Consider the following 13,138-nt stretch of genomic DNA (forward strand, 5'->3'; position numbering starts at 1 on the left):
CCAAGGACATCACAAGAAAAGGAAACCACAAACCAACTGCTCCCCAACTGACCTACAGACTCAACGTGATCCCAAACAAAACCCCAATGTCCCTCACGAACATAGACGCAAAGATCCTCCAGGAAATCTTGCAAACTGAATCCAGCCACATATGAAAGAGACTATACATCACGACCATGTGCGATTTATCCCGGAAAGCAGGCTGGTTCAACATTTGAAAAATCAATTAATGTAACACACCGGAGAATACATGACCACATCAACTGATGCATAAAAAGCATTTGACAGAAGCCAACACCCTTTCATGACAAAAACTCTCAACAAACTAGGAGTAGAAGGGAACTTCCACACCCTGATGAAGGGCATCTACAAAAAACCCATAGATATCATCATATTCAAATATGAAAGACTGAATGCCTCTCCCCTAAGATCAGGAACAAGGCAAGATGTCAGCTCTACCTTCGTTATTCAATGCCGTACTAGAGGTTCCAGCCAGTGCAATTAGGCAAGAAAATGACCCAGGCTGGAATCTCTATTTGCAGGTGACATGATTTTGTATATAGAAAATCCTAAGGAATTCACTAAAAAACTATCAGAACTAAAAATTAGTTCACCCAGTTTGCAGGGTACAAGACCAATATGCAAAACGCCATTGTATTTCTATACACCACCAATGAACAATTCAAAAATGAAGTTAAGGAAACAATTCCATTTACAACAGCATCAAAATTAATAAATACGTAGAAATAAATTCAACAAGAGAAGTGCAAAACTTATAGTCTGAAAACTACAAAACAGTCTCTCTTTTTTTTAAAGATTTTATTTTTTCCTTTTTCACCTCAAAGCCCCCCGGTACATAGTTGTGTATTTTTAGCTGTGGGTACTTCTAGTTGTGGCATGTGGGATGCCACCTCAGCATGGCCGACGAGCGGCGCCACGTCCGCGCCCAGGATCCGAACCAGCGAAACCCTGGGCTGCTGAAGCGGAGCGCGCGAACTTAACCACTCGGCCGCGGGGCCGGCCCCAAAACATTCTCGAAAGAAATCTAAGACCTAAATAAATGTAAGCACATCTCGTCTTCAGGGAACAGAAGACTCAGTGTTACAATAGCGACACTCCTCAACTGATCTACAGATTTCGTGTGATCGCAAACAAAACCTCAGCTGGCTTTCTTTGCAAGAATTAGAAAGCGAATCCTAAAATTCATATGGAAATTTAAGGAACCTAGAAGAGACAAAACCACCTTGAAAAAGGAACAAAGTTGAAGGAGTCACACTTCCTGATTTCAAAACTCACTGCAAAGTGACAGTAACGAAGACATTATGGTGCTGGCATGAAGACGGACACATTTGGATGAATGGACTAGAACCTGGAGTCCAGCAACAAACCCGTCCATGCAGGGTTAACTACTTTTCGACAAGGGTGCCAAGACGACTCAAGGAAAAGGGGCAGTCTTTTCTCAAACGGTGCTGGGCAACTGGATAGCCACACGTAAAGCAATGAAGTTGAACTCTGTCCACACACACACAAAAACGAACTCAGAACGAATCACAGACCCAAATGTAAGAGCTAAAACTGTAAAACTCTTACAAGAAAATACAGGAGTAAACCTTTATAATCTCAAGTTAGGCAAAGCCTTCTTTGATATGACACCAAAAGTACAAGCAATAAAATAAAAAAAATTAGAAAATTAGAATTCATCAAAATTAAAAACTTTGCTGCAAAGAGCACCACTAAGAAAGCAAAAAGAGGGGCCGGCCCAGTGCCGCAGCGATTAAGTGTACAAGTTCCACTTTGGTGGCCCTGGGTTCACTGGTTTGGATCCTGGATGCAGACATGGCACCGCTTGGCAAGCCATGCTGTGGCAGGCATCCCACATAGAAAGTAGAGGAAGATGGACATGGATGTGAGCTGAGGGCCAGTCTTCCTCAGCAAAAAGAGGAGGACCGGCAGTAGGTAGCTCAGGGCTAATCTTCCTCAAAAAAAAAAAAAGGAAAGCAAGCAAAAAGAGGGGCCAGCCTATGGCCGAGTGATTAAGTTCACGCGCTCCACTTTAGTGGCCCAGGGTTTCACTGGTTCGGATCCTGGGTGCAGACATGGCATCCCTCATCAGGCCACGTTGAGGGAGCGTCCCACATGCCACAACTAGAAGGACCCACAACTAAGATATACAGCTATGTACTCGGGGGATTTGGGGAGAAAAAGTAGAAAAGGAAACAACAACAACAAAAAGATTGGCAACAGTTGTTAGCTCAGGTGCCAATCTTTAAAAAAAACAAAAGCAAAAAGACAACTCAGAGAATGGGAGAAGATATTTGCAAATCACATATTGATAAGAGACTTGTACCCAGACTATATGAAGAATCTTAAATCTTAATAATAAAGCCAAATAACTCAATTTTAAGGGTTTGAATAGACATGTCTCTGAAGATATAAAAATGGCCAACAAGCACATGGAAAGATGCTCAACACCATTAGCCACCAGGGAAATGCAGATCGAAACCACAAAAAGATACCACTTCACACCCCCCAGGATGGCCACGACCAAAAAGACAGAAAATAACAAGTGTTGATGAGGATGAGGAGCAGTCATACACCAGCAACCATCACACGTGGCCGGTGGGAACGTAAAATGGTCACTACAGTCATTTTGGAAAAGTCTGGCAGTTCTTCAACAGGTGAAATATACAGTTACCATACGACCCAGCTACTCCACTCCCAAGTACATACCTAAGAGAGATGACAATAGATATCCACACAAAAACTTGCACAAGGCAGTTCACAGCAGCATTATCTATAATAGCCAAAAAGTGGAAACAACACATATGTCCATCAACTGATGAACGGATAAACAAAATACAGTCTGTCCATACAACAAAATATTATTTGCCACAAAAAGGAATGAAGTACTGACACACGCTATGGCATCATGCTAAGTGAGGAGTCAGACATGAAAGATCATGTATCACATGATTCCATTTACATGAAGCGCTCAGAATGGGTAAACACACAGAGATAGAAAGGAGATGAGCAGCTGCCAGCAGCTGGGGAGGGGGTGCACAGGCGTGACTTCTAATGGGTCCAAAGTTTCTTTCGGGGTGATGAAAATATTTTACAGAATTGAACAGTGGTGATGGTTGCAACTCTGGGACTATATGAAAAACACTGAACTGCACACTTTAGACAGTTGAATTGCAGGGTATGTGAATTCGATCTCAATAAAGCAATTTTTCTTAAAAAAAAAAGTAAGGCTCAGCTCTTGGCAGAAACCAGGTGCCCAAATGCAAGTGATAAAGTCCAAGGGGAACAGTACCTTCTGGACTTTCCCGCACGTGGCCCCATCCCTGTGACTCCTCGAGCTCCGCCCCCGTGGGGTCCAGAACACCACTCCCCTCCTCCTCGGCCGCTCCTCTTCCATCTCCTCGCAGACCTGGCCTTAGCCACTCCCGCTCTGCATCAGGGCATCCGTGTACATTTTCCTTCGTGCGTGGAGACCTCCACACCCACTTGGCAGTTTCCTGGACACCCCTCCCCGTCACGTTCCTGAGGCCCTCAAACTCTGAATGTTCAACAGTGGGCTCACCCTGAGCCCCCTGACCCAGCCTGTCCTGCCGCAGGCCCAGTTCGACAGCCGGTGGCCCAAGGGTTGTCATCCTGGAATTCCCTTCTCCATCACGCCCTGTGACCCAGTTAGTTACGGGGTCCTTCCGGCGCCTCCCTAACGCCTACTCAATGCTCTCACTTCTCCCCGCTCCTATTAAATCTATCATCATAACCTCCGATCACTGAGCGATCGCTGAGTGCAGGTGCATGTGTTAAGTAGCTACATAATCTCAACTTTGCTCGCATTTTCCAGGTGAGGAAACTGACCTGTCAGAGTGAAGAACGTTGCCCAAGGTCACACAGCTCTTATCAGGCACACCTGACCCCAAAGCCCATGATCCTAACCAGCCAGTAAGTCCCTGGAGCTCCCCGCCACCTGAGGTCACCATTACTGCAGGAAGCACAGCTGCTGGGAGCAAGGATTCTGAAGCCAGAGTGTCTGGCGTCAGACCCCAACGTTAAAGCTTACGAGTTGAGTGAACTTGACAAGTCGCTTCGCCTGTCTGTGCCTCAGTGGTTACGGCGACACGGTAACGCTAGCCTAGTTTCCAGGCTGTTGAAACTCACAGTAGTACCTGGAACACCTCCCAGCATGGGATTGCGGCCTTGATATCATTATGACAGCGACAGCCACCTCAATTTTCCTCTCTGCAGTGGAAGAGGTGACTCTACAACGTAGATCTCATCATTCTCCTTTAGGTGACAGGTGTCCAGTGACCCCAAAGAACAACGTTCGAACTCCTCAAAATGTCTCAGGCGTTTACCCGCCCGCCGGCCCTTGCCACTTCTGCTCCAGGCAATTCCGCACCTGGAAGGGCGTGCACCGACGCCCAGGGCGCCCCCGGCCCTTTGCACACGCTGTCTCCCCGCTCCCACCGGGCACTCACTCGTCCCCTTGCCCCCTCGCCCCGGGGCTGACGCAGGCTAGACCTTAGAAAAGCGCGGTCCCTCCAGCTCGCTGTCTCTCCGCACCGCCCAGTGCACACAGCAGGCGCTCAGTGGGCGTCTACCTGAGCGCAAAGTCAAGGGCGAGCGGAGTGCGCGCGCAGCCGCGTCCAGGCCGCCGCCTCTCGGCCTCCGTCCGCCCTTGACGTCATCGCGCCGCGCAGGCCGCCCCCGTTGCCCGGGAAACGCAGGACGTGTCGCGCGCCGGGAGCGCCGAGGCCGTGCGCGCCGGAGGCCCGTCCCTGGCCGCGCCCGGGCGCCCCGTGGGCCTCGCGCTGAGGTGCCCGGCGATCGTTCAGCACGCGGGCTCCTGCGGCCAGTCCCGGGCGGCGGAGTCGGAGCCCGCGGGCTGGGGCCTGGCGTTCTCAAGTTACCGAGCCGCCCAGGAGCTCAGCCAAGTCTGAGAACCGTGGTCGCGCCCGGTTCCTCAGAGGGTGCGGGGGAATTGCGCCGGGGTGCCGGAAGCAGTAACCAACTCGAAACCCACCCTTTACTGGCGTTCTTTCTTTCGTCTCCTACTTCCCTCTCCTCCTCCCTGCATCTTGGGGCAGCTCCATACTTAAACGCCTGCGCCCCGATCCTTGTCTCCGGCTCTGTTTAGGGGGGGCGGGTAATCCAAAGTAAGACACGCGCCTCGAATGGAATTTACAGAAATAGAATCAACTGGACTTGGCGATTTACCATGTAAAGAAGAAGGAAGAAGGAGTCAGAAGGTTTCCACTTAAAGGGAACTGAAAGGTGGGCAGTGCAGTCACGGGGAAGAGAAAAGATGGCACGTTCAGTTTTAGAGAGGCGTCGAGTTTAGAAGTTGATAGGACGTCTGGACGGAGATGCTCAGCTGATATCTGGAAATCCCCTTTCTACTCCTATTCTGCTATGAAATTTCTTCTCCTTCATTCCATGGCAACACTTGCTCTCACAGCTGTGACCCTTATTCAAAACAGAGATATAATCAGGGGGACCTTCTGGTGCAAAAGCAGGAGGAAGGGACTGATCAACAAACTAGGGCCTGTCGACGCAAATGATCTGTAATCAATCTACAAATCACAATTGAGGTGAGGTTATTATGTGCCAGATCTGAGGACTAGCCCAGGGCCTTCCTTCCCCAAAGAAGGAATGGCACCAAAGAAGTGGGGTGTACAGAGTGGTTCTATACCGTCTCGGAACAAAGAGCATACATCGCATATGATAGAAATGTCCCTTCTACAGTTGTCACAAGATGCTTAGCTAGCACAGCAGGTCCGTGGTCAGTAGGTCTGTGGTGACAAGGTGAGCACAGCAAGTCGAGAATAAATCCTTAGTTCCCAGGAAGAGATGCTTAAACAATTGCTGATTTGGGGGAAGCTACATTCCTATCTTTAAGGGCCTCGTTCTTGTCTTTGGGACATACTAAATATTTAAAGCAGATGCACAATGTATGCTCAACAGGCCACGTCAGGCTCTTTTGGAAAAACAAGGTCAGGCCAAATTAGTTTTAAACCAAATGGCTTCCTCATATACTCCGATATACACTGTTGCTTTTCATTTATTTATCAGGCCCTGTACATGCCATGCTAAGCTGTGAGAATTGATCTTTCATCTAGGCCAGTGTTTCCAGCCAGAGGTCTGTGGCATTGGTCCAAGGGGTCCCTGAGTCCATAGGAGCACCCAGGATTGCTTGCAGATCAAATAACAGTGGTCTAATAAAAATACGTGCTGCTGTTTTTCAAATGTTTGGAGATACTTTCGACAGTAATAAAATACTCCTTCATTACAGAATTCACACCCCCTTTAGGTCACAGTTTCTGCCAAAATTATAACTACTAAAAAGTGAGTCAGGTTCCTATGTTTTATTGACATTAGAGAAACATCTTTCCACTTGGAACTCATCTGAGCCCATTGCAGGAGTGAGAGGGAGAGAGTAGGTGTTTCTAAGCAGACAATGGAGGGCAGGCTAAAGGTGAAGAGGACGGAACAGGAACAACTGGGGATCTAGCACAGCTGAGGCGAAGGCCTGAGACGAGCCCTCGGCAGTGCAGCTGGAGCGGGGGAGGAGTTGACGGACATTTTGCTGTTGGTTCTATGAAAGATGGGTGTTGTCACAAAATGCACATGGAGCCCACATACAGAGCGGATGTTCGCAGGCTTGCACGTGTCATCAGGTCCCCCTCCCTTCTCTGCCTCTCTCTCCTCCCTTCTCTTCTCACAATGTCTACCTCCACCCTCCAAGTTTGGGCCATGTTACTTCACTCTCTCCATTTAGCTTCCTGAACTGGTAACTGGGTTTAAGACTGTTGTTTCCAGCACCCAGTAAAGCCCACCATGGCTTTACTTCAGGACCCACCTTCTGGTCTTTGCTTGCCAGTCCTCCATTCCCCCATACTCGGTCCCCTCTCTGGCCTTAGGACCCTGCTTGGCCTGTGTCTGAAAAGGAGTGTGCTCTGGCATCTCTAGGTAAAACTGGTGGACACTGCAACTATTGGATGGTGGTGAGATAGGGACAGAGGAAGAGGTCACACACTACTCTGTGGGTTGTTTTGCTGGGACCTGGGTGGATGGAAATGCCACTGAGACAAGCATAGGGGGAGCAACTTTGGGGAAAAGAAAGGGAATTTGGTTTTGTACATGTTTCGTTAGCTACTTCCTGGTGAAGCTACTGGGAACTGCAGCGGAGCTGGTGGGAACAGAGTGGGAGGGTGAGCACTCTTTCAGTAACTCAGCTGACAATGACTTGGCAGTCCCCTACTAGAGCTCTGCCATCAGTCCCCACACATGTGCTCTTGTTCATTTTGACATCTGTCCCACTCCACCTCGTTTGGCACACCCATTCCTGCTCATGTTTAGTCATTTGCTCTATTGGCCATCATTGTTAACTGCAATTATTTGAACACATTGTTAACACTGAAGTTTCCTCCCAAACTCTGGCCATTTGCCTTGCCTATCTCCTTCCTCCTTTCCCTCTCACCACCACCACCGCCTCCCTCACTGGTTCAGAATTCACACAAGAGTGGCCAGAAAGGAGTCACCAGGTTACTGTGGATGGGCCATGATGATCAGTGCTAAGCACGCTCCTGTCACAGCTCTGCTGTGGCCACCAGCACCCAGCACAACCTCCTTCCCCCAGTAAAATTACACCAAGTAGGAGGCAGATGAGAATGGTATTGGGAAAGAGGTTTGCAACATAAATTTAGTTTGGGGGCTGGCCCAGTAGCATAATGATTAAGTTCACATGCTCCGCTTCAGCAGCCCAGGGTTCATAGGTTCAGATCCCAGGCAAGGACCTACATACCGCTCATCAAGCCACGCTGTGGTGGTGTCCCTCATAGAAAGTAGAGGAAGATTGGGACTGATGTTTGCTCAGGGACAATCTTCCTCACAAAAAAAAAAAAAACATATATACAATATTATGTATTATTATAATATTGTCAACGAAAATAATCCATAACCAATCTATAAATGAAAATTTGGGTAAGTTTATTCTGAGCTTAAATTTTAGGATTATAACCCGGGAGAGTCTTTCCACAAAGGAACAGAGCACTCCAAAGAAGTGGGGGTATATAGGGTGGTTATATACCCTCAAAGAGTATGTTTCGCATATGATTGAAATGTCCCTTTTACAATAGTCACGAGGCTGCTCTGTCAGCACAGCGATTGATGGAAACAGCAGATAGGTCTGCTGTCTCAGTGAACGCCATGGGGTGGCAAGTGTGTTGCCTCGAGCTGGGCGGTCACAGATGAGTGCTGCAATCGGTTCCCAGCCTAAAGAAAGATGCTTAATCTTTAAGGAGATGCCAACGTTTGGAGGGGGAGGGGAGTTGCACCTTTATCTCAAGGGCCTTTGCTCTTGCCAGAGGGAATCTCTAAAGCAGATATACAATGCATGCTCAACCGCCTCCGTCAGGCCCTTTTGGAAAGACAAGGTCAGGCCGAATTAGGTTTATACCAAATGGCTTCCTCATATATTCCAATATATCCTATTACTTGCCATTTTTATTTGTCAATATAATAATATTATGTATTATATTATGTATTATATATTAATATATATATAATCGTGTTTCTATCAGGCACACACACGCCTTGGCTGGATTCCCGGTGAATGAAGCAACGGCTAAAGTCTCAGTGAGAACACCCGCAGGCAGCCCGCCCCACGGACAGGGAAGCACGAAAGTCGCCGGTGCATCCTCGCCCTTTCACTTCCGGCCCCAGCGCCCCGCCCCCATGACGCTAACACGCCGCGCCGTCGGGTTGCGTCATCTCGGCGCGCCGCCGCTTGGCTCTTCAGTCAGGCAGACGATGGCGGAGGTTGGCCGAACGGCGGTGTGCGACCCCGGGGCTCTGCTCCCGGGGGGCTTTTGGGAGGCGGTGGGCGTGTGGCTGGAGAGGCCGCAGGTGGCCAACAAGCGGCTGTGTGGCGCCCGCCTGGAAGGCCGGCGGAGCGCCGTCCTGCCCCGGGCCGAGGCCGGAGGCCCCCGGACGAGCGCAGGCCCCCAGCTGGGCACGGCGGGGCGCGTCCCCGAGGAGTCCCGGGGCCGGAGGGCAGCAGCCGCGGCGCCTCTGCTCGCAGGGGCCCCCGGGCAGCCCGGCAGGGCTGGCGTCGAGGAGGGCGACGTGCCCGCCTCGGAGCTGGACTCTCTCTGGGGCGATTTTTCCCGAAGCCTCTGCGGCAATCGGGAGATGCTGGTCTTCCTCGCCGGCTCCCGGGCGGGGTCGCGGCCGGAGGCGCAGCACGAGCTGGACGTGGTTCTCAGAACCGTCATCCTGAAATCGAGCCCGCATCGCCCGCTTCTCGCTCCGACGAGGGAAATGGTCGTGCAAGGTATGAGCATCTCTGTTAGTAGAGGTGTCAGAGGCAAACAAAGCCGGACCCCAGTGAAAGCGGCGAGGGTGGGTTTCAATTAGTACTTCGCTGTTGCTGTGGGGAGGAGAGTCCAGTGTGAACTGAACTCCACTTTGGTTTGTGCAGAGGCGCCCCGGTGTTTTCAAGGGAGAGGGAGGGATTAGGGAGGGGGTGAACTTAGAGTCAGGGCAGCGAAAAGTTAACAAAAAGCAGGAAAGGCAGGGGGAGGGGGTCGGTCCGTGTGACACCCGTCTGGGTGGCCACCTGGTGCTTATGGAGTTGGGCTCCTCCCCTCCCAGAGGCCGGGGGACAGGGCTATCCTCAGGTGTGGGCTCCAACAGTCAGTTCTCTGTCAGCCTTGAGTTTTCTGGAGCAGGCACTTTAAGGGGGCCTAGGGGCATCCTAGGGGTGCAGCCTTGTGCCCTTAGGAGCTGTGTTAGTATTTGTTCAGGTTTTTATGGGCCGGGGTTGAAGCCCAGTTGGGACAGGGCTCAGAGGAGCCTGGCGAGAGTTGGGTCAAGAAGTGAATCTTTGGCAGAGAATGCGGATAGATTAAAAAGCACGCGCTCAACCTCATGTCATTGAAAAGGCGCTAAAGGGACCACTGTGCCCGTTCCTTTGCGGTGTCCTGGGGAGGTTGTAGATGTTTGATTGTTTTTTTGAGGGGCACGTAGAGGATGGGTTCATTCATTGGGGCAGTGTCTGGACGGCTTCAGGGAGACGGTGAAGAAGCGCCGGATGTTGAGTGACAAAATGCTGGTGTAGCAGGTAAGGAGGTGAGTGGAAAGGCTCTCAAGGCCTCGCTCCAGTTCTTGAACACGGCTCCCTGCGTCTCGGAGCCCACCGCGCATCAAATTCTCCTGCTCGCAAGCTGCACCTCTTCTGCCCCCAGCTGGAGAATGGTCTCAGGGCTCATGTGACTAGATTGAGCCCAGCTGCGTAATCCAGTGTACTCTCCCCCTTCTCACGTCTGTTCCTTAAGCACATCTGCAAAGTCCCTCTTTGCCCTGTAACACAGCATAGTCACAGAGTCTGGGGATTAGGGCGTGGGCATCTTGGAGAGGCTGTTCTGTCTGCCACAAGCAGCAATGCAGAGTTGCTGGTGGGTGCATGCCCCCCGCCCCGTACTGTCTGCCTCTGAGCCCCTGCAAGACTTCCCAGGGGTCCTTCCTCCAGGAGGCTCTCTCTGACCCTGCGGTGCCCAGACTGGGAGCTCTGCAGCCTTTATGCACCGTGTCGTGGTCACCTTTTACCTTTCCCCTCCCTTGGACTGAGAGGACCTGTGCTGCGGTGCCCCTGCTCCTGCGGGTGGAGACGTGGCGCTCTCACAGGCCTCTTTGCCTCTCTCTGGGAGCAGTGCTCCTCTCCTCGGGGATGCTGGTTTTAGGGCTGCTTCTTACACTCAGCCCCTGGCAAACTGTCTCCTGCGTGCCCTGCCCCGTGTAGGGCGGGGATGCGGCAGGGAATAGGACATCAAAGCCTGTCCGACCCCTGGCACTGCTGTCAGTAGGTGGGGAGCCCTGGGAGATGGATGGCTCCGGAACTGGTTCATTACAAGTTATGACGGCTTCTGATAAGACACTGAACTAAGCAGTTTTAGTTTATCATCCGTATCTTCTTTTTCCTCAGATGTCCTCAATGGAACTGTAACTTTTTTACCTTTGGAAGATGATGATGAAGGGAATTTAAAGGTCAAGATGAGCAATGTGTATCAAATTCAGCTCAGTCGTTGCAGAGAAGAATGGTAAGAACTAGAAAACGGATTCCTCTTTCAGTGTTCTGTGGTTTCAGTTGATTACTTTTTTAGGTAGCTGCAGGATTCTGGGTCACTGAAGAGCCAGGGGACCGTCCCTCAGGCAGTTAGGGTTAGTGGAAAGGTGCTTTCTATTGGTGTTTCCATGCTACGTCTGTGTTCCTGTGGAGCCTGGGTGGTCGCAGCCTGCCTGGGGTCTGTAGTCTCCATATTCCACGTGGCCTTGATGGCTATTAGCACCTAGTTTTAGCATCAAATTCAAATACACTGAACTCTCTTTATTTTTTGTTGTTTCTTACAGCTCAGTTAAGGGAGTGAGTGATGCTTCCTTTTTTGTTTCCTTGTGGTGCAGATGGTCTTAGGTACAGTGGGTGTTCAGTGATGCTTCTTAGAAAAGGAGCTGTTCAGTATGCTCCCTTAGTTCCATATGGTGTTTGGGCCTCAATGGAAAATCTGGAATTTGATTTACTTCCACTTGGTATTTTTTATTTTTTTGTTTTTTATTTTTTTTGAGGAAGATTAGCCCTGAGCTAACATCTGCTGCCAGTCCTCATCTTTTTGCTGAGGAAGACTGGCTCTGAGGTAAGATCCGTGCCCATCTTCCTCTACTTTATATGTGGGACGCCTACCACAGCATGGCGTGTCAAGCAGTGCCATATCTGCACCCGGGAACCGAACGGGTGAACCCTGGGCCGCCGAAGCGGAACATGTGCACTTAACCACTGCACCACCGGGCTGGCCCCCACTTGGTATATTTTTTTTAAAAAAAGTCAGAGGAAGGGTAAATTCACTCATTATTCTTGTGGTGATGTTATCCTGAGAGCCACATCCGGTCTGCACTTTCTAGAAGGACCTTGGGGATCGTGTGTGTTTAACCGGCGTGGGCTTTGCACAGTGTTTCGTAGAAAGTGGAGGGTCCAGTGGGAAGAGCTTAGTTTTGGAGTCAGACCTGGGTCTCCTCACTGGCTGTGTGATCTTGGGTGCGTCACCTTCGTGGCTCTGTCTTCTCACCTGTGAAGTGGGGAGGGCGCTGGGCTGCGCTTCCTGGGGACTTGTCGCAGGCTTAGAAGCTTGGTGGGCATACTTAGGGCCACCCTGGGTGAGCGGCCAAGAGGGGCCTTGTGTGTGGCCCTTTCCCCTTGGTGTGTGGAGAGTGAGGCACACCCCACGGGCCGAGCTTTGTCTGTGGTGGTCTCCTCGTGGGGGCTGGTGTGGGGGCTGCTGGTGAGACTGGAGGTGGCGTCTGTCTGCTCAGTATGTTGGGAAGCTCCCAGCACCTGCGATGCGTTGGCATCACATTCCCTGTTCTTTGACGAGTTACAGAGGGCTCAGCTGGCTGCTCCCCATCTTTCCACATTCGCATTTCCTGTCCTTGCCCCACTGGCAGCTGTCCCTCACATTCCTTTTGGCACTGGTCAGACTTTGGGGGCCAGATGTGTTGTCCTCTAAGTGGAGCACACGTTAAATGGCCGTTAGAGGGGCGGCTGCTGGGGGGCACGGTGCTCCTGGGCGCTGGTTTCCGTAGTGTCTCTGGGCCCGCCATGTGCTCGTGCTGGGTGTGTGGTGGTGAGCGGCTCTCATGGGGCAGGTAGGTACCTCTGCGTACTGATACCAGGGGGTGCTGTGCACTGTGAGAAGAAGGAAAAGAGGAAATGGCTCTCTGTTCCCATGTCCCTCCTTAGCAAAGGTGGGGCTGTGTCCAGTAGGGTGGGTGGGGGCACCCAAAGAGAGGCCTGAGCAGATGAGGGCATAGGTCATGTGACTGCTGGGGACACGTGGTGAAAGAGTGCGAGGCCCAGGAAGAGCAGGGGTGGCTGCCGAGGGGCCTCAGCCCAGAGGAGGCTTCCGGAGAGGAGAGGTGTCTGTTACTTGTGGGAGTGAGTTGTGTCCCTCTGATGCATGTGGTGGCAAAAAGCCTCACAGTCATAGCTCTCAGCACACTGACCAACTCACCCTTGTCCCCCGCCTGTCTCCCGCTCTACCCCTCTCATCCAACCGCCTGTGCTGCTGCTTGTTCT

General features: G+C 51.2%; 2 protein-coding genes across 7 annotated transcripts in view; one reads left to right on the forward strand and one right to left on the reverse strand.

The window, feature by feature from the left end:
* The window catches only part of ACOX3 (acyl-CoA oxidase 3, pristanoyl), a 52,668-nt gene extending 48,001 nt beyond the window's left edge, over nt 1-4,667 (reverse strand). Inside the window, exon 1 of one of the 3 annotated variants that reach the window (XM_046656142.1) lies at nt 4,534-4,667. The gene's annotated coding sequence lies outside the window, so the exon portion shown is untranslated. Of the gene's footprint in view, nt 1-4,490 lie in introns of all 3 variants that reach the window. The other 2 variants (XM_046656140.1, XM_046656143.1) reach the window with 2 other exon arrangements.
* A 112-nt stretch (nt 4,668-4,779) lies between these two features.
* The window catches only part of TRMT44 (tRNA methyltransferase 44 homolog), a 45,135-nt gene continuing 36,776 nt past the window's right edge, over nt 4,780-13,138 (forward strand). For all 4 annotated transcript variants that reach the window (XR_006887856.1, XM_046655706.1, XM_046655705.1 and 1 more), the window contains exons 1-3: nt 4,780-5,286; nt 8,595-9,346; nt 10,997-11,111. Coding sequence is in view for 3 of the 4 variants with exons in the window: in XM_046655706.1 (XP_046511662.1) it covers nt 8,749-9,346; nt 10,997-11,111 (713 nt within the window). In the remaining variant the exon portion in view is untranslated. The remainder of the gene's footprint in view (nt 5,287-8,594; nt 9,347-10,996; nt 11,112-13,138) is intronic.

This window comes from Equus quagga, chromosome 3 (genome assembly GCF_021613505.1).
Source record: "Equus quagga isolate Etosha38 chromosome 3, UCLA_HA_Equagga_1.0, whole genome shotgun sequence".
Classification (NCBI taxonomy): domain Eukaryota; kingdom Metazoa; phylum Chordata; class Mammalia; order Perissodactyla; family Equidae; genus Equus; species Equus quagga.